This window comes from Canis aureus, chromosome 22, assembly GCF_053574225.1.
Source record: "Canis aureus isolate CA01 chromosome 22, VMU_Caureus_v.1.0, whole genome shotgun sequence".
Taxonomy (NCBI): Eukaryota; Metazoa; Chordata; class Mammalia; order Carnivora; family Canidae; genus Canis; species Canis aureus.
In genome coordinates, this window is record NC_135632.1 from 44,870,915 (window position 1) to 44,894,651 (window position 23,737).

At 54.9% G+C, this 23,737-nt stretch overlaps 1 protein-coding gene across 2 annotated transcripts; it reads left to right on the plus strand.

Annotated features, from left to right (window-relative positions):
• Nucleotides 1–1,301: 1,301 nt before the first annotated feature.
• PLCD1 (phospholipase C delta 1) lies at nt 1,302–23,552 on the plus strand. Of its 2 annotated transcripts, none has more exons than XM_077865806.1 (15): nt 1,302–1,456; nt 9,546–9,710; nt 12,870–13,098; nt 19,344–19,473; nt 19,567–19,798; nt 20,379–20,580; nt 20,710–20,854; nt 20,931–21,080; nt 21,174–21,332; nt 21,550–21,709; nt 21,925–22,041; nt 22,419–22,597; nt 22,685–22,817; nt 22,894–23,043; nt 23,184–23,552. In XM_077865806.1, the coding sequence occupies exons 1-15, from the start codon at nt 1,423–1,425 to the stop codon at nt 23,267–23,269; spliced, it is 2,271 nt and encodes a 756-aa protein (XP_077721932.1). In that variant the 5' UTR covers nt 1,302–1,422; the 3' UTR covers nt 23,270–23,552. The 2 variants fall into 2 exon arrangements, with proteins under 2 accessions (XP_077721932.1, XP_077721931.1); XM_077865805.1 differs by lacking the exon at nt 1,302–1,456 and adding an exon at nt 5,992–6,141.
• Nucleotides 23,553–23,737: the final 185 nt, after the last annotated feature.

Consider the following 23,737-nt stretch of genomic DNA (forward strand, 5'->3'; position numbering starts at 1 on the left):
AGAAAAGAACCCCCTCATCCATCCTTCCCCCATCCCCCTGGCTCAGGCTCTAAAGTCAGGCCTGCCAGTGTGGACTTGCTCATCCCTGACTGGAAAGGAAACCAAGGAGAGTCTGCCAGGCCTGCCAGGCCAGGGAGCACTCCTACTGAAGAACAGGCCCACCAGAACAAGTGCCAGATAAAGAGCTAGACCCTGTATGTGGGTCAGAGAGGAGGCTCTCCGAAGTTCCTAAGCCCTGACCCAGTCTCAGTCCTCAGAACAGGAAGACCTGCTCTGTGGCTTGCATCCCTACCTGGGGTATTCAAGACCACCTACACCTGATTGTACTAGAAAGAGGAGGGGTTAAAGCGAGCCAGGCTTCTCCTCCAAGAGAGGTCCAACAGACTTTCAGGTTGGCTTTATTGGCCCAAAAAGCCCGGGTGATTCACTGGTGGGCCCAGCACCCTTCATCCTGGGAGGACTTCTGGGGGCTCTCCCAAGGGACTCTCCCAAAGGGTGGTGGGCAGCAGGATTCCTGCTGGGGGTATATGGGTACCCTATAAAGAGGGTGTCTGGGTTGCTATAGTTGAGGGGGAGCCTCCATGTAGGGGGCTAGGGACCCCTTGTTCAGACAGCCCCTTGGAAAGCCACCCAAAGAAGGGACCCTGGAGATGTAACCCACCCCTAGGTCCTGTCCTTCCACTCTGCTGTACAGATCACCAGAGATTCGCGGTGTGAGAGGCTCAAAGGTGAGTTCCCTGCACCCAGTTGCTGTAAGCTTTCCCTGCCTGCGCCCCAGCCCCCGCCAAAGGCGCTTCTGGGGTCAGAAACTTCCATGGAAAAAAAAAAAAAAAAAAAAGAAACTTCCATGGAGAGAGGAGGGGCCCCTCCTCAGGACGAGATCCAGGCGTACCTCTCTGAGGACCTCCTAACCCATGCCCGTGCACCCATTTTGCAGAAGGGAAAGCAGAGATCCGGGGAGCCACAGCTGGACGGCCGGACGCCCGGGCCCTGTTTCACAGCAGCTCTGCGGGGCGTCGGAAGTTCCGCGGTCCCTGTCCCAGAAGCAGGCCAGATTCTTCCGAGCATCACCCCAAACCCGGAGCGGCGCCCACAGGTAGGGCGTGGGCCGGACCGCCCGCGGTAATGACAGGGCCCACGGCCTGCGGGCGGCGGCGGAGGAAGCGGGAGGCATCCGGCTATTTCTGGCCGGGACGCGCCCACTGGCCCGGGCGGGGGTTGGCTCGGCCGCGCGGCCCCCCTCGGCCCTCCCAGATCCCCGAGAGGGGCGGGGAGCAGCGCGGGTCGGCGCGCCCGGGGGCGGGGCGGCGGCCGGGGCCCACCTCCGCTCTCCTCCGCGCGGAGTCTCTTCGGGTCCCTCGTCCGCGCTCGGTCGGACCCGTGCGTCCCGAGGCGCCCCCGCCCGCTGCGCGCCCGTCGGGCATGGACCCGCGCCGGGACTTCCTGACCCTGCACGGTGAGCTCCCGGCGGGCGGGCAGACCCTGCGGGGCCCACCCCGCCCAAAGGCTCCCGGCCCTGGCCGGGGACCCCCGCTCCTTCGGCCGCCCTCCGCCCCGCCCCGCCCCGGGCCCGCCTCTCGGCTCCCGGTTGCATCGGGGAAATCTCGGCCCCGGACTCTCGGGGCGGGACCGCCGGGCAAGACCCTGGCGTCTCCGCGCTCGTCCCCCGGGTCTGGCCGGAGGTGGGGTGGGGTGGGGGCGGGGGCGGGGGTGGGGGCGGGTCTGAAGACTTCTCTGAAGGCCACCCCCGACCCCCTGACCCCGCTGCAAGGATTCAACCTTTTTCTGGTCTCGGAGGGCTGGAAGCCGCGGTCCGGCGGGCGCGGAGGGCCGAGGCGGGACGGTGCCGCGTCCGTGAGTCGCAAGATCTCCGCGCCCCGCCCGCGCCGCTGGAGAGGCTCCCCAAAGCCCGGGCTCGCCTGGCCGCGTGAGGCCGCGCGGGCGGGGCGGGGCGGGGCGGGAGGAGGTGAGGAGGTGTGCGAGGTTGGCCGAGGTCGGGCCGGGCGGCAGGAACTGCCCCGCGCGGAAATCCCAGTCAGCGATGCCCAGGCTGGAAGCGGCAGCCCGTCCTCCCGTCCGCGCACCCTCCCGGAGGGACTGAGCCAAGTCTCACCTGGAACTGCCTGCAACTCCGCCCTTGGTCTGGCCGAGTTCTGTCCCTCTGACCCACCGGGTAACAGGCTGGGTGGGCTCCGTGCGGTAACGCCCTCCTCCAGGAGAAAGAGCCGCAGGGGCTTCCCACTGCAGGGCCTGGACGTCTGGCAGGTCAGGACGGCCAAGCTGGTCTGGCATCTCTTCGCTCCAGCCTGGGGACTCACTCACTCTGAAGGATGTCCTGCGCTCCTGGTTCCTGAGATCATCTGCGGTGATTTTGCCTTACGCAAATCCCTGCTTAACCATATCTCCGTGTTTTCTAGTATCCCTGGGGCTGGAGACTTCAGTGCCTGCCACCTATCCATCTAAATCATACATGGAGGTATTGGGAAAGAGAAAGGCAGAGCTCTCCAGCTGCCCGCTAGAGACCCCCTGGAATTCAGGGGAACAGGACATGTTCTTTTCAGACAGCCCCTAGTCTGCCGTGTGTTACCTGGTCTCCATGGCCCAAAGAGATCTTGCTCAGCGCCCAGAGCAGTTATCCTCCCACCAGTAGCTTGGGCTCCTCAAGGCAACCTCGTCCAGCTGGGTCATGGGATCCCTGCCCCTTCCAGTGCTTCCTCTTCTCTCTTCAGAGCAGAGGTGTCTTTAGTGCTTTGGCCAGACTGGCAGGAATGGAGCCTGGATGGCTCAGAGGACCACAGTGGAGACCTCTCCTTTCTCTCTCCATCGTTTAATTAGTGCTGTCTCCTCTGCTGAGTGCCACCTCGTCTGTGCCTGTCTCACACTCAGATCTCCTAGAAGCCCTCTGGTCTCCTCTGAACCAGCTCATGTTGGAACGGGCTCCATCCTCAGGAGCCTCATCTGTGCCCTTGTCATCTTCCCTGGAGAGGAAGCTATGTGGAGACACTGTGGCGTGGATCTGGCCACATTGGCCCATTCTGTTTGAGACCTGCCTCCAAATGCCTCACTCTGTCCAGCCTTTCCTGTGGGGCAAGCAGGAACCCTAAGCTCTTTCCCTGAAGGCCCTGCCACTTCTAGCCCAACACCCAGAATTACCTCCCTTAAGTGCCTTTGATCCTCCTGTAGACCAGATCAGGGAGCTCTAAGGACCTGCTGAGGAGAATTGATGGTAGGAAGGAGTGGTCATTGTGCCCTGTGCTATTCCAGGGTGTCCACACTTCCACTGGAGAGTCTGTACCTCTTGCATATCTGCACCCAACCACGCTATCTGGCTTGGGCAGTCAGCAGACCGCTGCAGAGAGCCCCCCACCCATCTACTGGCCTGGGGGGCTATAGGGCCTCCCTAGTCATGAGATGTCTCTTACATCCTCACCCCAGATGCAGGTAGATGCGGTGTCGCAAATAGGCATAGGTTCTGGAGGCAGACTGAGTTCAAGCCTTGACTTTTTCATCTTAGATAAATTCCTGGTTTTCTTTGTGCTTCAATTTCCTCAGTGAAATAGGAGATAAGGACACTACCGACTTCATAGGCTTGCTGTGAGGACTGAATGAAGTAATACATATGAGGCAATGGGAACAGTGCCTGGTGCTCCATCGGGCCTATATTTCTGCAGGAGGTTCAGCCACAAGTGATCATGCTCTCTGTGTTCTTGGGAGATGAAGGGGCATCATAAGGGAGTCCCTTGCTAGGAAAAATGTGCCCAGAACAGGACTCAAGTACCAAGGGGCTCCTTCTGGTGTCTCAGAAGCCCTCAGACTGATGCTCCAGTCCCCTGGCCTCCTCCCCCTACTCCACTACCTCTGCTGTCTCCATCCTAGCCAGGCCTGTGCTGGGCTCTCCAGGAGGTCCCCAGATGTGCCCAAAAGGACACTGCTTCCCAGGCCCTCCCCTCACTGAATACATCCACCTTCACTAACTTTACTTACACTAAATCCACCCTGCCCCACTGTAAAAACTGGCATTTGTAAAAGTGGAAGGCAGGCTGTAGGGGGGGCCTCATCTTGGACCCAGGAGACCTGAGTTCCAGTCCTCATTTTGCTTCTCTTTAGGTTGTGACCCTGAGCATGCCCCCTTGCCCTTTTTCTGGGCCCTTTTTTTCCACCCATGGCATAGCAACACCCAATTTACAGGGGATGTCATGAGGGAAAAGCACAAATGGGCATAGGAGCTCTAGTTTGCAAAAAAGCCAGTGCCCCCAAGAGATCATGGTTCCAGAGCCATCACAGCAAGTTGGGGTGGCCAGCCCCCTACCCATTCAATTATGTTTCAAAACTGTCTGTCTCTGGGGTTCCAGGTTCATACCCCACAGACACACACTGATCCACACTGATCTTAACATTTTGTGCCATAGGGCCACTTTGACAGTCAGAGGAAGCCTGTGGCCCCCTCCTCAACGTCATGTTTTAAATACATAAAGTAAAATACAAGAGAATTCAAAGGAAGCAAATTACATTGAGATGTGATTCTATCCATAGGTCCTTGGCGTGGGGCAGTGTGTGTGTGTAGGAGGGTGTTCTTGGTCCTCTGGATGGGAACCCTTGTGTGGTTCCTCTAAAACAGGTTCATCTTACCGTCTGCCTGCCCACCCCTAAAAGAAGAACAACTTGTTTGTGCCTGTATTTCAGCCTGTCTACACTAACACACGTTCTCATGATTTATTCTGTGTGGCGTGACCTTAGGCAAGTCACTCTGCGCTTCAGTTTATTGTTAGTGTTGCTTTGCTTGGCCGAGCTAATGGCTGGCTTTGCCGGTGACTCACTGCCAGCGCTGGTGACTGGAGCAGCAGTGAGGCAAAAGGAGGTACTGTTCAGAGGCAGAGAGTAAAAGAGAGGGGTGAGTCAGGCCTCTGGGTGGCGTCCTGACCTTGGCACACAGTAGGGGCTGGGTGCATGAAAGAGAAGTTGTAACTTCCATGAAAGGTCCCACTGTTTCCCAGCGCCCTGGCAGCCCAGTTTTGTATAAAGTTGCAGTGGCTCTCATCTATTTGTCAAAGCAAGCCTGCGTTAATGAACTCATTTTTAAGATCAGCCTTTTTTAAAGAGTTCCATTCGTATTTGGAAGCTTCGAGATTACCCCACTCGGGTGGAGACACCGAGAGAAGGAAACGGGTCTGCCTGTGAGGCAACAGCCAGCTGAATGACAATGAATTCGTTGAGTAATCGAGGCAAAATATTTGGCGGCCTTGGTGGTCTGCCCCAGGCCGGGTCCCCCGCGCCGTCTGACCCCGCCCCATCCTGTCCGCTTAGTCCGCCCACCCAGGCCGCCGCTGCCCGCCCCCAGTCTCCCCTCCTCGGCTTCGTCTCGCCTCGCTCACGCTTTGGGGCCTCCGCCCGCCCCTAGCAGGTGTTTCGAATTCGCGACTCGGGCTCCGCCCCCGCTTGGACACCGCCCCTGGCGGGACACCCACCGCCTCCAGGGCCGGGGTTCAGCCCCTGCCTGCCCGAACCCCGCGTTTTCAGTGAGGGACCCTCCCCCGGCTCGCCCCTGGGCCCCGGCCCCGCCCCTGGCCGGTTTCCCGAGTGAGGCTCGGCCTCCACGTGGCCTCCCACTCGCGGCCGCCTGCCCCGGCCGCCCCCACAACCTCTGGGGTTGGGGCCCCGCCCCCTGCCCGCCCTCTGGGCTCGCGCTCGCCGCTCCTCGGCTTCCCGGGCTATAGACTAGTCCCGCTTCGCCTCTTGCGTTCTGGCTCCTCCTCTCACCGCCTGGAGGCCGCCCTCGCCGCGACTCCCGGGGCAAAGGTCCTGCCCCTCCCGGACCGGCCACGTCTCCCAGGCTCTGCCTCCGCCCCTTTCAGCCCAGATTTCCCTCCCGCCCCGCCTCCGGGGCCGAGGCTCCGCCCCTCCGGGCTGGCCCCGCCCCTCCCCGGGGCTCTGACCCCGCCCCTGGCCCGCCTCCAGGGCGGTGGCTCCGCCCCCGCCGCCGGGGCTTTTTGGAGGCTGCGCGGTCCCGGGCCGGGCTCGGTGGCGCGGGGGCACTGGAGGGCGTCATGCAGTGCCTGGGAATCCCGAGCCGCAGCCGCTCCAGAGAGCGTTACCTGCAGGAGGAGAGCCTCAAGGTGGCCGCGCTCAATGGGCAGAGGCTAGGTAAGGCACGCCGGGGGCTCGGAGCTCTGCGGGGAAAGCAGCTGGGGCAAGACGCAGACTGTTCCCGAGCCCCGGGCTCTGCCTCCCATCCTTCGGTCGGACCTGTTTAGTACTTCTGTGAGTGGGAGACCCACCGCGGGGCTGTGTTAGCAGGGGTGGCATGCGGGATGTGTTTAGGGGGGATTGGTTGCTCTCCTGATCTACCTGAGCCACTCCGAAGCCCCCCACCCCCGTATTACCCCTAATGCCGCCTGTTTACAGATTTCTGAGGCACTACTAGATATATGGCCCAGGGTGTTACTGGTATGACTGTGTAGCCCAGTGAAATGATTTTCCGAGACTATGTGATCCGGTGTGATGCTGTGCAAGTGTGAGTGACAGGTGTGACAGTGGGTTGACCTGGTGTGTAACCTAGTGGTGAGCCTGCCCCTCGTGTGGTACGTGGAGCCGCTGTGTGGCAATGATGATATGTAATGCTGTATAACCAAGTGTGTGACATTGTGACACCAGTGTGGTGTCCACACACACCAGTGTGTGATCCAGGGTGATGCTGTGCACTGTGTGTGACTGTGGGAGACAGACGGTGGGTGCCCCAGGTGATTGATGCTGTCCTGTGTTACAGTGTAGCTTATGTGGACTTTCTGATACTGCTCTTTGTGACATTACTCAGTGTGCCTGAGTGGTGACTTGCATAAGGTAATGTTAATGTTTTGTAGCACTAACCCTTAGGCAGGCTTCTGAGTCCTGACTCCACCATGTAACTTCCTAGAACCTCAGTTTCCTCATCTGTAAAATGGGAATAATGATAGTGCCTTCCTCAGAGGGTTGTTGGGGGAATTAAATACCTGTGCTAAAAACAGTATTTTATTCAAATACTGACCATTAATGTGATGGTGGCTGCTATCATTATCATTGTGATGTCCTGGCACCGTATGTTGAGATGGCAGTGTGCAACTGCGTAGCTGTGTATGGCTGTGGGCTCCAGACCCAACTTGTCTCCATTGTGCATCACCTTCGGTATAGGGGCAGGACTCCCGGCACCCGCCTTGGCCTCCTCTTAGCACCTGCACACCCTCTGCCCTCCTCCACATGGCCACCTCACTGTGTGCGGCTGCCTGAGCAAGTTGGTGAGGCTACAACGTCAGCCCAGGGGCCCCTGAGGTCAGAGGCCCCGCGTCTCTATCCTCCCACAGGAGGAGAAAGTACTAAAGCTGAGTGAGTGGGGCTGAGCGAGGGGTGCCCATGGACTTTCTGGGTGCTAAGGGAGCAAGGATGGTGGGGCAGGCAGCCCAGAGGCCTCAGAAATAAATGGGCCACGCAAATTAGACTCAGAGATGGGGGTGCCTGCCCAGGTTCTCTAATGGCCCAGAAAGCAGTGGCTATTATCAAGGCCCACCTTGGGGCTGAGGTACGTGTTCCGGAAGCCATGTCGGCAACCGGGGGACTTATCTCTGCCTGACCGCAGACAAGGCCACAGCCTGGCTCCAGGACAGGATGAACATGTCATCTCCCCATGGTGTTTTCCAGAACCGGAGGGTGGGGTTCACCTACTTTCTAGCCCCCTCCCCTGCTACCATCTGTGTCATTGGCAGTGGCTTGTTCTAATGAGTGTCCTGCCTGGGGGTAGGGAGCAGGCAGGGGGTAAGGCGATGCCTTGCCTTAGGAAGGACATGGAATGTCCTGGCAGAGGCTGAGGGACTCTCTCCTAGCATCTGGGACTCCCTTCCCCTTCCTGTTGTTCCAAGTGCTAGGGACACAGCCAGCAGTTTAGGGTACCCTGCAGGAGCCCCCTTCTCTTCCACTGAACATCCCTGGCACTGAATGGGGGATGCTCACACTAAGACAGAGGGGTCTCCCAGCAGTGTGGAGAGACCTGGGACAGAGGAGGGAGGAGGCCCATAGACGCCTCTTGCCACGTTGTTCTCACCCAGTGCTAGTGGGGGAACAGAGGCACAGGGAAGGGAGCTGCCTAAAGCCATGGGGTGGGGCGGGGGGGCGGGTTGTTAGCACTGGGCTCTGTCTTTAGTGGAGGCAGGAGATTTGGGAGGTATAGAGAAGATATGGGTGGCTGAGGCCTGGGGAAGCGATCCAGAAGGTTCCATAGGTCTTGTGGCTGTGTGGGTTTGGCTGGTCGAGTAGGGGCAGTGGGGACATGGATGAAGCTGGATGGCTGATCAGGGGCTGTAGACCTGGGCTCAGAAAAGAAAACCTTAGAGGCCTCGTCACAGGGCCCTCAGACTGGACCCACACGGTCCCTGATGTCAGCGCTCTGCTGGAGCCAAAGGACCACATAGTTTTAGTTTTGGGGACGGAATGAAGTGAGATGGCCACCTGGCTCCAAAGAGAGCTGGCTGCTGGACTGCATCTGGCTCAGCTGATAGATATGAATCTAGATGCATCTATTTCTATATTATACTGATGAATCATTAAGGTGGTGAGTGGTCTCTCCTGGATCCCAGTTGATACAGGGTCTGCTTGGGGATGAGGGCTCCTGGGGGCCAAGCCCAGTGCCCCTTCAGTTCCTCCTGCTTGGTCCTGTTAGGACAGAGGGCATTGTATCTTTGGGAGCCCATGCCATAGAGACCAGCCCAGGTCTCTGAAGACAGCTGGGCAAGAGGGGCCATGCAGCCAGGGTTCTGGTTGTCACTTGGGGCCCTGGGCTGGGTCCTGCCTCAGACACTAAGAGGGCTCAGTGTGCCTTAGGACTGTTATACCCTGAAGGTCCCAGACCCAGGACATTCAGAGACAGGGTGGGCAGGGAGAGCCTGGGGCATCCCAGCAGGCCAAACCCTGGCCACAGTGGGCTCATTGGTCTCTTCTCAAGCAGGTGGAAGTCAGGGTGGGGCAGCAGGGGTGAAGGTGGCAGGGATGTTCCCAAGGGTCCTACAGCAACCATAATGTTGACACCAAGAACTACAACTGCTGTTACCTCCAGACCTTTTCTGTTCTGCTCTGCCTAATATTTTGGTCCCAGCTTCCTTCAGATCACTTTCACCCCTAAGTGTGACCAGGAAGGGCACAAACTTTGTTTCGCAGAACCAGGCCATTTCCTAGGTGTCTGGTTCCTCAGGAATTGGATGTGCTTGAATTAGCTGCTTCCCCTTGTTCCATTCTGCTGTGGATGGCAGGTCACAGTATATAAAGTGTAGCCTTGAGTGGGGGGGCGTCCTAAGGTTTGCCTGGCCTTAACTGGCAATCAGAGATGACTTCCTGGAGGAGGCAGGGCCTCCAGGATCACGTTGGAACATGGGTGAAGGTGGGAGAAGGGGACTGAGAGCTGAGGACAAGGCTGGTGGGAAGTGGGTCCCTTCTCAGAGAGGGTCCAGAGGCAAGAGGAGCTAGCACAGGGCCTGGGGCAGCAGGGACACCAGAGGAAGTGGCATTTCACCAGCCCTGCCCCCTAGGTCTCCAGCACGATGAGGACCTACATGCACTGCTGAAGGGCAGCCAGCTCCTGAAGGTGAAATCCAACTCATGGCGGAGAGAGCGTTTCTACAAGTTGCAGGAAGACTGCAAGACCATCTGGCAGGAGTCCCGTAAGGTCATGCGGACCCCGGAGTCCCAGCTGTGTGAGTGTCCCTGGGGCTGCAGGGTGGGAGCAGAGCGTAGGACCTGTGCTTGCATGGGGAAGCCAATGCTGGTTGGGGCCGGGGCCAGGGAGGTCAGTCCTGGACCAGGACCACAAATAGGGAAACCCAGGCCTGTCCTGGTGGTGCCCAGGTTGGTCACACAACCAGGACCAGATACAGGGAAGCTGAAGCTGGCAGAGTTTGGGCAGGGGGTGGGGGGGGAGTTAGTTAAATCCCCCACAGGGAAATTGAGGCCTAGTCTGGGCCAGGGAGGGTAGTCATTGAGGACCAATCTCGGAGGCTGCTGGACAGTGTTGTCTGAACTCATGGGGTATCCACCCAGACAGATATGGGAAGGAGGGAAGTTGGGTGGATTAGGACTCCAGGTGTAGTGAGACCAAAAGCCAGGCCCAAAGTCCGGAGGCAGATAAGGCCCTTCCTGGTTTCAGTGGCCAGGATATGAGGTGGGGCCGCAGGAGGCAATTCCTCCCTGGGACTGGGGCCATAGCAAAGAGGGAGGGTGGAGTAGAGAGAGGCCATAGCTGGGCAGTTCCCCTCAGGATGTTGGGGCTGAGGGTTTTCTGAACCCAAGGCTGAGGCCTGCAAATGGAGAACACCTCCAGCAAGGCCTCACAGAGAAAGCTGTACTGACTAACTGCCTTTTAACCCAGTGCCCTAAAGATTTTGTAAAATGAGATGCCCACGCTACATCTTTACTTGGTGGGAAAGTTTTAGACCAACACTACTCCAAGGAACTTTCTTTGATAATGGAAGCGTTCTATTATCTGCGCTGTCCAGTAGGGGTGCCGCTAGCTACCTGTGGCCATTGATCGCTTGAAATGTGACTAGTGTGACTGAGGAACTGGATTATTAATTTTACTGAATTTTAGCTACTTTATATTTAAATAGCGCATGTAACTAGTGACTGTTGCATTGAATCATGCAGAAAGATCATTGTAGCTGGATTTCACACAACCCCGACCCCCCTTGGCTGTGATGGGTAGGGGCAGGGGCAGCCCACTGGGGAGTGTGATCAGACACAGATGACAGGCTCCGGGTGGGAAGGGGGACAGGAGGAAGGGGAGGTGCCCAGGAAGGGTTTGCTGGGTAGAAACCTGAGAAAGTATCACTGGCTGGCCCTACGGCCTGTAGCAGGGTTAGAGGGAGGCAGGACAGAAGCAGGGTCAGATGAGGATTGCTGGGCTGGGGCTTTGGGGGTGTGGGCCATGGATGTTTTCTGTGCAAGGCAGGATAGGGTTAAAGTGGATAGAGCCCGAAGTCCTCTCACACAGCATGGGAGTGACCCAGACCTTGCCTCTGCCTGTCTGTGGCACCAGCCAGGCTGCTTCATAGGCCTCTGCCCTGATATGGGGCTTCCTGTCAGATGCTGGCTGGGGAGGAGGCAGGGGTAATGGCACAGTAGGAGTGGGCATCTTGCTCTCTGGGCTCTGGGGATTCCTGAGAGCACCCCCACCAGGCAGGACATGTGCATGGTTCCCTGCATGTGCCCAGCACTTGATGGCAGTGGGTATGGGGGCAGAGACAAGAGCAGGGGCCCTGGGCTGGTGCAATGAGCCGCCCTCATACTGGGACAGCTGTGAGCGCCAGGGCAGGAGGGGCATTCCAGGCAGGAGACCGGTGTGAGCAAAGGTGCAGCAGCAAGATTGGGGAAGGGGTGGGAGTGAGGGCTCTGAACCTGACCAGAGGGGCCGCCGGGGTGACAGGTGCGGGGTCAGGTAGCAGGTGGATTCAGGTGAGGAATGTGGCTCTCTTCCATGTCGGAGACCCCGAGACGGCTCTCGGGCTGAGCAAACCCGTTGGCTGCTTCCCTTCCCCAGGTAAGCAGTAAGACTGTTGTCCCCAAATACATTCTACCCTTGGGGAAACTGAGGCCAGGTGAGGTGGGAGTGGAGCAGCACCCCCAGTTCTCTCCGCATCTGTTCCCTGCTTGAAGTTTCCCCTGATCCTGCCACTGCTATGCTCGCCCCGCACTGGCTCCCAGAGGCAGACAAGGGGTTATCAGCAGTATAGGCATCTGGACTTTCTCTCTGTGCGGGCGGGGGTGCTGGCCCGGGTGCTGCCTGGCTCATGTTTCCTCTTTCCCCTCCGAGCCAGCCCCGGGCAGGGCACAGGAGGCTGGATGAAGCAGTGATGTCCCCCTGCACCCCAGATGGCCCAGGGCTCAAATGGCCCCCTCTCAGAACCTGCCCAGGCAGGGTGCAGGCAGGCTTGGGGAGGACAGGTGAGCTTGCAGCTGGAGCTAGTCTAGGACCCAGGACAGATGGATGTGGGTGACTCAGGACATAGGTGGGGCAGGGGCAGAGCCTAGAGCTTGATGCTGAGCAGCTTAGCATGAGCCCAGCGGGTGAGACTGGCTCCCTGGAGGAAGGGCTCCCTGGGGGCCCGCGAGAGGCAAGGTCTTGCTTGGAAGGCTTGGGTATGATAGGAAGTCTCCCTCCCAGTTCCTAAGGACAGAATGATGTACTCTCCCAGAGCCCTAAGGGATACCTCTTGGGATCCTAGAGGACGAGATTGCCTTCCCGCAGCTTTCTCGCCAAGGGGTTCCCTGAGGTCAGGACACATCCAGACCTACGTAGGGCAAGGCCCTGTCTGTGATGCAGCACAGGCACTTCTCCCTGTGCCCCCACATTCCAGGGCCAGGGCTGCTGGAGGGGGGCTCCAGGCTCCTGAATGATTGGGACAGGCGCCTGGAGGCTCGCATGGTGCAAAGTCAGGTGCAGTAAAGGAGGCTATGTGGCCTCCTGTCTGTCACAGGCTCCAAGCTCCAGAACAGTCTCTCCCCATCTCTAAAAGCCCTGCCCTGCCCTAGTCCTCTCACAGGGGCCCTACTCCCTCCAGTCTAGGAACAGCAGGACTTGGGGTCCCAGGTGCTTCTCTAGAGTCAGTCTGTCCCTCTGTCCCCGTCCCCCTCCCTGTGTTTCCCTGCCCACCACAGCTGTGTCTCACACTCCTCCACTTCAGTCCCTGTCCTCTTTCCTCTCTTGTGTTCCCACTTATCCATCCTCCTGCCACCCTCCTCGTCCCCAGACCCAGGCCTGAGCTCCAGCCTCAGCTCTGTGTCCCCACGCGGTACCTTGGCCACATCAGGGGCAGGGTCTGGCCTCACAGCTCTCTCTGCCACCTGTCCCCTCCTTGCAGTCTCCATTGAGGACATTCAGGAGGTGCGGAAGGGCCACCGCACGGAGGGCCTGGAGAAGTTTGCCCGGGATGTGCCCGAGGACCGCTGCTTCTCCATTGTCTTCAAGGACCAGCGCAATACACTAGACCTCATCGCCCCATCGCCAGCTGAGGCCCAGCATTGGGTGCAGGGTCTGCGTAAGATCATCCACCACTCGGGCTCCATGGACCAGAGGCAGAAGCTGCAGCAGTATCCTTTTGGTGGCAGTGGGTCCTGACCCAGCCCATGGGTGCTGACTCTGGTCATCCCCAGGGCAGCCTGGGTGTGGAAGATACCCAGCTTGGGCCATCATCCCCAAATGGCATAGGCTGCGTGGCTCCAACAACAGAGATGAATTTTCTCACAGTTCTGGAGGCCGGAGGTCTGAGGGCTGGGTGCCAGCATGGTCGGGTTCTGGTGAGAGTGGTCTTCCTGGCTTGTAAGTGGCTGTCTGCTCACTGCGTCCTCACGTGGCAAAGACACAGGGAGAGAGACGAGATCTTTGGTGTCTCCTCTTATAAGGGCACTAATTCTATCACGAGGGCTTTACCTCATGACCTCATTAAGGCCCCCAAGACTCATCCCAAGATGCCATGATATTGGGAGTTGGGGCTTCAACATATTAATTTGGGAGGAACACAGTTCAGTCCTTAGCTGAAGGGAGGCAGAGAAGGTACCTGGGGTCCTGTTTGATCTACTGTGTGTAGCCCCCAATGTTCCCTCTCCTCCCCCCCCCATAACCAGCACAGAGTTCTGGAATGGCAGCAGCCTGCTTCAATGGGAGACTGTGTCTTGGGCATTTTAATCTTGTTTCTTGGAGTTACTACATTTTTTTCTCTCTGGGAATTTGGAAGGCCATGTGCCATTCTCTGGGGAGTGATTGATTTTCCCTGGGCCTCATGTGCAGGCCGGCCTGCAGGCTTAAAACTAATTCACCTCCAAATCTGGATGCACAACAACATGCTAGCCTATGATTCAAAGTGATCAGGCTTCTGGTTCATAGGATTAGGGTGGAACCAGTTCCAGCTCCTTTATTTTAATGACAGTTTTATTGACATATAATTTACATACCATGTAATTCACCTGCTTAAAGTGTACACATCAGTGCTGGTTAGTAGTAAATTCACAGGCTTATAAGTAAATTTACAACATTTTCATCACCTTAAAAAGAACCCATTAGCAGCCAGGCCACATCTCCCCATGATCCCCCTGCCCTGGACAATCGCTAATCTACTTTTTGGCTCTGTATATTTGCCTTTTTCTGAACATCTCATATAAATGGAATCGTACAGTCCTTTGTGACTGGCTTCATTCACTGAGCATGTTTTTCAGGTGCATCCGTGTTGTAGTATGACTCAGGATTTCCTGGGGTAGTATACATCAGACCTTCATTCCTTCTTATGGCTGAACAATATTCCATGGTGTGGTTATTCCACATTTTATTTATCCAGTCAGCAGTTGATGGACAGTGGAGCTGTCCACTGTTTCACTCTGGAGCTTTTATGAATTAATGCCGCTATGAACATTTGTGCAGAAGTTTTGTGTAGTCTATACCTAGAATTTATAAGTCTTACAGTAACCGTATGTTTAACCTTTTGAGGGACTTCCAGTTTCCCAATGAGGAAATTGACGTTCCCACCAGCAGTGTAGGAGGGTTCCAACTTTTTGCATCTTTGCTAAGGCTTGTTGCTATTCTTACTACTTTATGGTAGTCACCTTTCTGGGTGTGAAATGGTATCTCCTTGTGGTTTCAATTTGCATTTCCTTGATAGCCAATGATGTCAGCTATCTTTACATGTGTTTATCAGTCATTTATAGAAATATCTATCAGATACTTTAAAGAAATATCTGTCAGATCCTTTGCCCATTTTCTGTTCTTTTGGTTTTTTTAATATTTTATTTTTATGTAATTTCTATAGCCAATGTGGGGCTGGACAACCCTAAGATCAGGAGTTGCATGCTTGGGCACCCGGGTGCTCAGTCAGTTAGGTGTCCAGTTCTGTTTTGGCTCAAGTCATGATTTCAGGATTGTGAGATCGAGCCCCACGTCTGGCTCCATGCTCAGTGGGTAGTCTGCTGGAGATTTTCTCCCTCTGCCCCGCCCCCTGCTCACACATGCGCGCGCGCGCTCTCTCTCTTTCTCTCTCTCTAAAATAAATTAAAAATCTAAAAAAAAGAAAAAAGAAAGAAAAAAAATTGCATCTTCTACCCACTGAGCCAACCAGGCACCCCTGTTAAGCTCTTTTTTAAATGGATCTGTCTTTTAAACATTTTTATTGGTGGGAAAATCTACGTAAAATTTACCATCTTCAACTGTTTTAGTAGTGTTGAGTACATTCACATTGTCACGCCAGTCAGAACTTTCTTTGTCTTGTAAAGCTGAAATTCTATACCCATTGAACATTCTCATTCTCCCGCCTCTAATCTCCACCCCCACCCCCTACCCACCCCCGCCCCTGCCCTGCAACCACCCTCTACTTCCTATCTCTATGAATCTGAGTACCCTAGGGACCTCAGACAAGTAGAATCAGATAGCATTTGTCTTTTTTGCACCTGGCTTATTTCACTTAGCATTATGTCCTCAAGGTTCATCCGTATTATAGCCTGTGTCCAGATTTACATCCTTTTTAAAGGCTGAATAATAATATTCCATTGTCTGCATATACCATATACTGTTTTTTCATTCATCCGTTGAAGGGTGCCTGGTTTGCTTCCACCTTTTTGCTGTTTTGTGAATAATGCTGCTGTGAACATGGCTGTACAAATATCTCTTTGAGACCTTGCTTTCAGTTTTTTGGGGTATATACCTAGAAGTAGAGTTGCTGGATCACAGGGTAATTCTACTTTCAATTTTTTGAGGAACTACCATACTGTTTTCCATAGCACCTGTACTAGTGTACACTGACAGTGCACAAGGGTTCCAATTTCTTCAAATCCTCAACACACTTGTTATTTTATGGATTTTTTTGTTTGATTTGGTTTGGATTTTCATTTGCATTTCTCTAATAATTAATGATGCTAAGCATATGTGCTTTCCTGAATTTTCTCTGGAGAAATGTCTATTCACATCTCTGGTGCAATTGGTTTGTGGTTTTTTTTAAAGATTTTATTTATTTATTCATGAGAGACAGAGAGGCAGAGACATAGCGGAGGGAGAAGCAGGCTCCATGCAGGGAGCCTGATGCAGGACTCGATCCCAGGACCCCTGGATCACACCCTGAGCCAAAGGCAGACCCTCAACCACTGAGCCGCCCAGGTACCGCCCCCCCCCCCCCCGCTGGTACAATTTTTAATTGGGCTATGTCTTTTGATTATTGAGTTGTAAGAGTTATTTATATATGCAAGGTACAAGTTTCATCATAATTATCCTTGTAAATAATTTCTCCCATTCTGAAGGTTCTTTTCTTTTTCTTGATGGTATCTGAAACAAGAGGGTTTAGTTTTGGTGACACCTAATTTAGCTACTTTTGCTTTTTTTTGCTTGTGATTTTTGCTGTTATATCTAAGAAGGCTTTGCTTAACCCAAAGTCACAAATATTTGCTTTTGTTATTTTTTCTAAACGTTTTATAGTTTTAGCTATTACATGTAGGTCTTTGATTCATTTTGAATTCATTTTTGTGTGTAGTGTGGTTTGGGGGATCCAACTTCATTTTTTTCACATGTAGGTAGTTGTCCTTGCACCATTTGTTGAAAAGACTGTTCTTTCCTCATCAGTTGTCCTTACACCCTCATCAAAAACCAATTGACCGTAGATATGAGGGCTTATTTTCATGACTGTCAGTTTTATTCCATTTATCTGTATGTCTGTCCTTGCACCAGTACCATATTCTGGTTACTGTAACTTTGTAAGTTTTGAAATTGGGAAGTATGAGTTCTCCAAATTTGTTCTTTTTTTAAATAAAAAAATCTGTTTATTTATGAGAAAGAGAGAGAGAGAGAGAGAGAGGAGGACCAGGAGAGAGGGAGAGAGAGAGAGAGAAAGAGAGTGAGAGAGAGAGAAAAGGAACAGGAGGGGCAGAGGGAGAGTGAGAGAGGATCTCAAGCAGACTCTATGCTGAGCATGGAGCCTGGTTCAGGATTCAATCTCATGACCTAAGATTGAGCTCTTGGCTGAAACCAAGAGCTGGACGCTTAACTGACTGCTCCACCCAGGTGCCCTTGTTCTTTTTTTGCAAGATTGTTTTGACTATTCTGGGTCCCTTGATGTTCCATGTGAATTTTAGGATCAATTTCTGCAGAGAAGCAAGCATGATTATGATAGGGGTTGTGCCGAATCTGTAGATCAATCTGGAGAGTATTCCCTATTTAACGATATCAAATCTTGTGATTTGTAAATATGGGTATCTTTCCATTTATTTAGATCTTTCTAAATTTCTTTCAACATTGTTTTGTAGTTTTCAGAGTATAAACTATACATTTAAAAAAATTTAAGTGTTTTAACTCATTTTGAGGCTCTTTGCTGGAATTACTTTGTTAATTTCATTTTCTGATTATTCATGACTAGTGTATAACCAGCTGCTTTGAGGGACATACTTTGAGCCCTGTTAGTTTCCTTACTCTGTGCTTTTCAGCATTTCACAGATTTTTAAGTATTTTTTTCAAGTCTACCTCTGACTGATTTTGAGCTTTTTTAAAAGTCTAATTCTGTAAGTGGTGGCTTATCCTTGGACAATCTTGTACCCTCTGGAGGCTTCTGTTGCCCAGCCTTTGAGATCATAAAATCATCCCAGCTTGCTGAATAGTAGTTAGCATGGGAACCTCATATCCAGCTGGACCACTTTGAATTTGATTTTTTTACCTGCAATTCTGCTATAATTATTTTTTCATGTAAATATATACATAAAATGTGGAGTTTTCTTTTAATTTTTAAAAAAGATTTAATTTATTAGAGTGTGTGTGTGTGTGTGTGTGCCCACGTGTGTGCATGTGGCGGGTGTGTGTGGGTGTGTGTGTGTGTGTGGAGGGAGGGGCAGAAGGAGGAGAGAGAATCTCCAGGTAGACTCCCTGCTGAGAACGCGGAGCCCAAGGCAGGTTTCAGTTTCATAAGCCTAAGATCATGACCTGAGCCAAAACCAAGTCAGACGCTTAACCAGCTAAGCCACCTAGGCACCTCAAAATGACGTTTTAAAGGCCCACAAAACAAAACTCCGATATTTGGGTTTTCCCCCAATCTCCTTTTCTGCATTTCAATTTGCCTAATGATGCATTTGCCAAAATAGTGGAGATCATACATTTGTATCCACTTTCTGTGTACCATTATGTCATAATTATTTCCCAGTGTTAGTACAGTTTCCATAAAAAGCTGTAGTGACTGTGTAATATTCCCTGGAGTAGATGCCCTATAAGTTAGTGATCTATTCTTTTTGTGCTGAACATTTATTTTCAGTCTCTCACTACTATAAGTAACATTGCAAAGAACTATGTTCCTAAAACCTTTAGGTATTTAGGAGTATCTCCTTATCAATAGATTCCTAGAAGTGGAATTAGCAAGTACAATGATGTAATAGTTTCAAGCTTTAGCTGTATCTCTGCATCACATTGCCAAGGGTTGGACAATTTCCTTTGTCCAAATGGTGGTTAGGAGTATCCGTGTCACCTCACCCCTACCTGCGCTGAGTAGTATGCTTTTATTTATTTATTTGCTTATTTATTTATTTTTAAATTTTATTTAAATTCAGTTTGCCATCATATAGTATAACATCCAGTGCTCATCTCATCATGTGGGTAGTATGCTTTTAAATTGCTGATCTTATAGTTTAAGAAATTGCATCTCATTTGCAAATTATTAATATCTTTGATTACCAAGAACATTTGCAAAAGATCAGTTTGTGTCCTTTTCTCAATTATTAGGGTCATCCTCATGTTATCTGGATGGCTTTATTTCTACTTTACTCAACCCTCAGAATTATTTAAAGTTTATATGGTATCAGTTATGTTGTTTCCTTTGTGACCTCTAAAAACCTGCTGACTTCTAAAATCCTGCTGTCAATTTTTAAAAATTGTTTTTGTTGTCTTTGTTCTTCAATTTCTGTGGAATGTACCATGGAGTTCCTCTTTCTTGGCTTCTCCAGGTCAAGTCTGAGGGGAGAGGGGCTGGAGGTAAGGGAGAAGTGGGGGCCTAAGTGCCCCAGTGTGACAGCATGATTCAGGCTTTGTTTTTGCCTGTGGTATCCTCACCTTCTGACCTGTGTCTTACAGTTTGCTGTTTCCTGTAAAATAAGTAAGTAGAAAAAAGACCTCTTAATAGGATGTAACATTTTCTCCAAAGAGGCCATCGGGTTGTGTCCCTGGAATGCTGATGTGCAGTACAGTATGCCTGGCCTGCAGGGAGCTTTGTCTATAGGTGATCTCAATCCACCTTGTTCCAGGAGTTGACCCTGGGCTTGAACTGTGGTTCTAGCTGGGACCTTGGGGGTACCAGGGCTCCTGCGTTCTTTCCTTACTTCTTGCCCAGCTGGATTCACTCCTGCTTGCGAAAAGCTGACAAAAACAAGGACAACAAGATGAGCTTCAAGGAGCTGCAGAACTTCCTGAAGGAACTCAACATCCAGGTGGATGACAGCTATGCCCGCAAGATCTTCAGGGTGAGGCAGGGAGTGAGGGCTGGGCCTGGGTGGCTGTGGGCCCTAGAGCCGGGTTGGGACCATGCTCTGAGCCCTGCCCACCTGGCCTTGCAGGAATGTGACCACTCCCAGACGGACTCCCTGGAGGACGATGAGATTGAGGCCTTCTACAAGATGCTGACCCAGCGGGCGGAGATTGACCGCACCTTCGCTGAGGCGGCGGGCTCTGGGGAGACACTGTCCGTGGACCAGTTAGTAAGCTTCCTGCAGCACCAGCAGCGGGAAGAGGCGGCAGGGCCTGCCCTGGCGCTCTCCCTCATTGAGCGCTATGAGCCCAGTGAGACTGGTGAGAGCCTGGCTGCGGTCCCTGGGGTCACACGGGGCTGGGAGACCCCTGGGGAGACTACAGCCCAAGTGTAGGGAGCTGGAGGGAAGGGGGATGCCTCAGCGGGCCCCAGGGCCTCTGGTCAGCGTTTGCCTGCCCCATGAAGGCAAGCAGATGGGAGACAGGGCCCCAGCATCACTACCCTTCTCCTGGTTCTTCGTCCAGGGGGGTTTGTAGGCTCCTCCCTCAGGAAATAGAGAGGAGGCTGGAAAAGCAAACCCTTTTCCTGCTTCCATCCTGGGGCCCTGTCCTGGGGAGGCTTCAGTCTGGAGGCACGGAGGAGGAGGAGGAGGAGGAGGAGGAGGAGGAGGAGATGAGGCCCCACCTTCAGGGGCCTCACAGTGTGGGGGACCGGGGAGGAGACAGGGTCCCAGTCTGATGGCTGACTCAGACATACCCCCTCCGAGGGATATCTCGACCACCAGCTGAGGACGGGGAGGCAGGGACAGCAAGGGGCTCCCCTGCCAGGGCGGCGGCGCCAGGAGGGTCTCCTGGAGGTGGCTGGCCCCAAGGCTCTGACCGGTGCCCCGCTCCTTTGCAGCCAAGGCGCAGCGGCAGATGACCAAGGACGGCTTCCTCATGTACCTGCTGTCCGCCGACGGCAGCGCCTTCAGCCTGGCGCACCGGCGGGTCTACCAGGACATGGGCCAGCCGCTCAGCCACTACCTGATGTCCTCCTCGCACAACACCTACCTGCTGGAAGACCAGCTCACGGGGCCCAGCAGCACCGAGGCCTACATCCGGTGGGGCCCGGGAGGGGGCGGGGCGGGGCGGCCTGGGGGCGGGGCGGCCTGGGGGCGGGGCCGGGCGGCCTGGGGGCGGGGCTGAGCTGGGGGCGGGGCTCAGGGCCTAGCGGGCGCGCCTACCCGCAGGGCGCTGTGCAAGGGCTGCCGCTGCCTGGAGCTCGACTGCTGGGACGGCCCCAACCAGGAGCCCATCATCTACCATGGCTACACTTTCACCTCCAAGATCCTCCTCTGCGACGTGCTCAGGGCCATCCGGGACTACGCCTTCAAGGTGGGCGCGCCCCTGGCGGGTGAGGAGGGCCGTGGTAGGGGCCGCCCCCCCTCCTAACCTGCCCTGGGGCCTCCAGGCGTCCCCGTACCCCGTCATCCTGTCCCTGGAGAACCACTGCAGCCTGGAGCAGCAGCGGGTGATGGCGCGACACCTGCGCACCATCCTGGGCCCCATGCTGTTGGACCGGCCGCTGGACGGGGTCACCACCAGTCTGCCTTCCCCTGAGGTTCGCGGTGGGCATGGGGGCGTCCTGGTGAGAGGGCAGGGGGACTGGCTGGGAGGCCAGCTGGGTCTTGACGAGCTGCTCCTCCGGCCTTAGCAACTGAAGGGGAAGATCTTGCTGAAGGGGAAGAAGCTTGGGGGCCTCCTGCCCCCTGGCGGGGAGGGCGGCCCTGAAGCCACTGTTGTGTCTGATGAGGATGAGGCTGCTGAGATGGAGGACGAGGCCGTGAGGAGCCGAGTGCAGCGCAAGCCCAGGGTTCGAGGGGGAGCTGCGGGGAGGGGGCAGCGCCGGGGCCCTCTGCCATCATGGGCTGTCTGCCTTGCCTCAGTTCTCCGTGGCTGCCACTCAGACCCTCTGCCCCCCTCTCTCTGTCTGTCTCCCTCTCTGTCTCTCTGTGTCTGGGTTTCTGGCTCTCTCAGTGCCCACCCGCCCCAACCTCTGAATCTAACCTGGGCCTCCCCGTGGCCCCCAGGAGGACAAGCTCAGGCTAGTGAAGGAGCTCTCGGATATGGTCATTTACTGCAAGAGTGTCCACTTTGGGGGCTTCTCCAGCCCTGGCACCTCAGGGCAGGCCTTCTATGAGATGGTGTCCTTCTCTGAGAACCGCGCCCTCCGACTGCTCCAAGAATCAGGTGAGCCTCGGCCCTGCGTCCTCAGCGCGCTGGCCATCCCTCTGACCGTTTGGACTGGCCAGGGCCAGGCCTGGCTCCACCACTTGGGTCGTGGCACAGAGCTGGCACACTCCCTACCCTTCCAGATGGGGTGGGCATGGGGTTGGGGGTTGGGAGGTGGGGGTGCTTGGGCTCAGCAGGAGGCCTGCACTTCTGACCACCCACACCCTTTTCAGGAAACAGCTTTGTTCGCCACAACGTCAATCACCTGAGCAGGATCTACCCTGCTGGCTGGAGAACGGACTCCTCCAACTACAGCCCTGTGGAGATGTGGAACGGGGGCTGCCAGATAGGTAGGGGCTGGCAGGGGCTGGGAGGAGGCCTGCATGGGAGGGTTTCAGTCCAGAGGGCCAGGGGTCAGGAGGCTCTGGGGACCCAGCTGGAGCTGGACACAGGGGCTCTGGGGGCTCAGGAGCTAACCAGCCACCAGCGAGTCTGAAATCCCATTGTCAGCACCGTAGTCCTTTGAATTCTGGCACCAGGAATGGAATGTGAGGTTGGCGTGGGGGCCAGTTAGGGTGGCAGGAGGGCAGTGGGCATCGGAGTGGTGCCGGACCACGTTTCTGCCTCCCCACGTGACTCTGAGGCCTTCACTCTACCCCGGGTAGGCTGGGCTCCAGGGCCCCCCGGGGCCAGCCCGCAGCCCGTGACTGGTCTATCCTGCCTCTAGTGGCCCTGAATTTCCAGACACCTGGCCCGGAGATGGACGTGTACCAGGGCCGCTTCCAGGACAACGGGGCCTGTGGGTATGTGCTGAAGCCTGCCTTCCTGCGAGACCTGAACTCTACCTTTAACTCACGTGCCCTGGCTCAGGGGCCCTGGTGGACCAGGAAGCGGCTTAGCATCAGGGTATGGCCAGCCACAGGAGGGATAGGAGCCTGTGGGCCTCCCTCCCTGCTACCCCTGCTGAACCCCCATCTGCCCCTTGCCCCTCAGGTCATCTCTGGACAGCAGTTGCCAAAAGTCAACAAGAATAAGAATTCAATAGTGGACCCCAAGGTGACGGTGGAGATCCATGGTGTGGGCCGCGACATGGCCAGCCGCCAGACTGCTGTCGTCACCAATAATGGTACTTGGTGGGCCTCGGTGGGGCCTGACCCCTGGAGCTGGTGGCCATGCTGTTGACATGGTACTGGTACTCCTAGGTTTCAACCCGTGGTGGGACACAGAGTTCGAGTTTGAGGTGGCCGTGCCTGAGCTCGCCCTCGTGCGCTTTGTGGTGGAGGATTATGACGCATCCTCTAAGAACGACTTTATTGGCCAGAGCACCATCCCCTTGGGCAGCCTCAAGCAAGGTGTTTGTTGGGGAGAGGGGGTGACAAGTTGGAGGGGGCAGGGCCTGTTATCTCTTGGGCTAGGGCCATTATCCCTTGAAGCATCCTCATTGAGTGAATGGAACTCTCCTTGTGCTCTTTCCTGCCCATCCACCTGCCAGGATACCGCCATGTCCACCTCTTGTCAAAGAACGGAGACCAGCACCCATCTGCCACCCTCTTTGTGAAGGTGTCTCTCCAGGACTAGGTTTGGGGGTTCTGGTTCTGGCGGGGGCTTCCCCAAGCAGGCCTGGCCCTCTGTCCACGTGTAGGGACAGGGCTGGTATAGCCGCTCCTGACCTCTCACTCGGAGCTAGAGGCCCCACGCTGCCTTCAGCTCTACATATTGTCTGTGCTGCTGCCTCTCTAGGGGTCCCAGGAGCTGGCCTAGTCCCTGGAACTCTCCTCAATTCCGTTAGGAAAAACACTGCAGCCCTCTGCCCTCTGGCCTGGCCCTGGGTTGAGGGTTTTTATAAAAAATATAAAACTTAGTCCTGTGATCTCCTTATCTGAATGCCAGAAAATCCCTATAAAGAACACATGCGTGTGTGTGTATGTGTGTGTGTGTTTGTGTGAGTGCGCTGGAGCCCCAGCACCTCTCTCTCCACCTCCCCCACACTCACACTGTGAGTACGAGGGTGGTCTGTCCCCTTGGGCAGGAAGGACCAGCAAGAAC

Excerpts from the sequence above, each read along its gene's own strand:
- PLCD1 (XM_077865805.1), top strand. The coding sequence starts at position 6,045 with ATGCAGTGCCTGGGAATCCCGAGCCGCAGCCGCTCCAGAGAGCGTTAC. Across the intron at positions 19,474-19,566 it reads ATGCCCGCAAGATCTTCAGG|GAATGTGACCACTCCCAGAC; the intron begins GTGAGGCAGGGA and ends CTGGCCTTGCAG. Across the intron at positions 23,044-23,183 it reads CTTGGGCAGCCTCAAGCAAG|GATACCGCCATGTCCACCTC; the intron begins GTGTTTGTTGGG and ends TCCACCTGCCAG.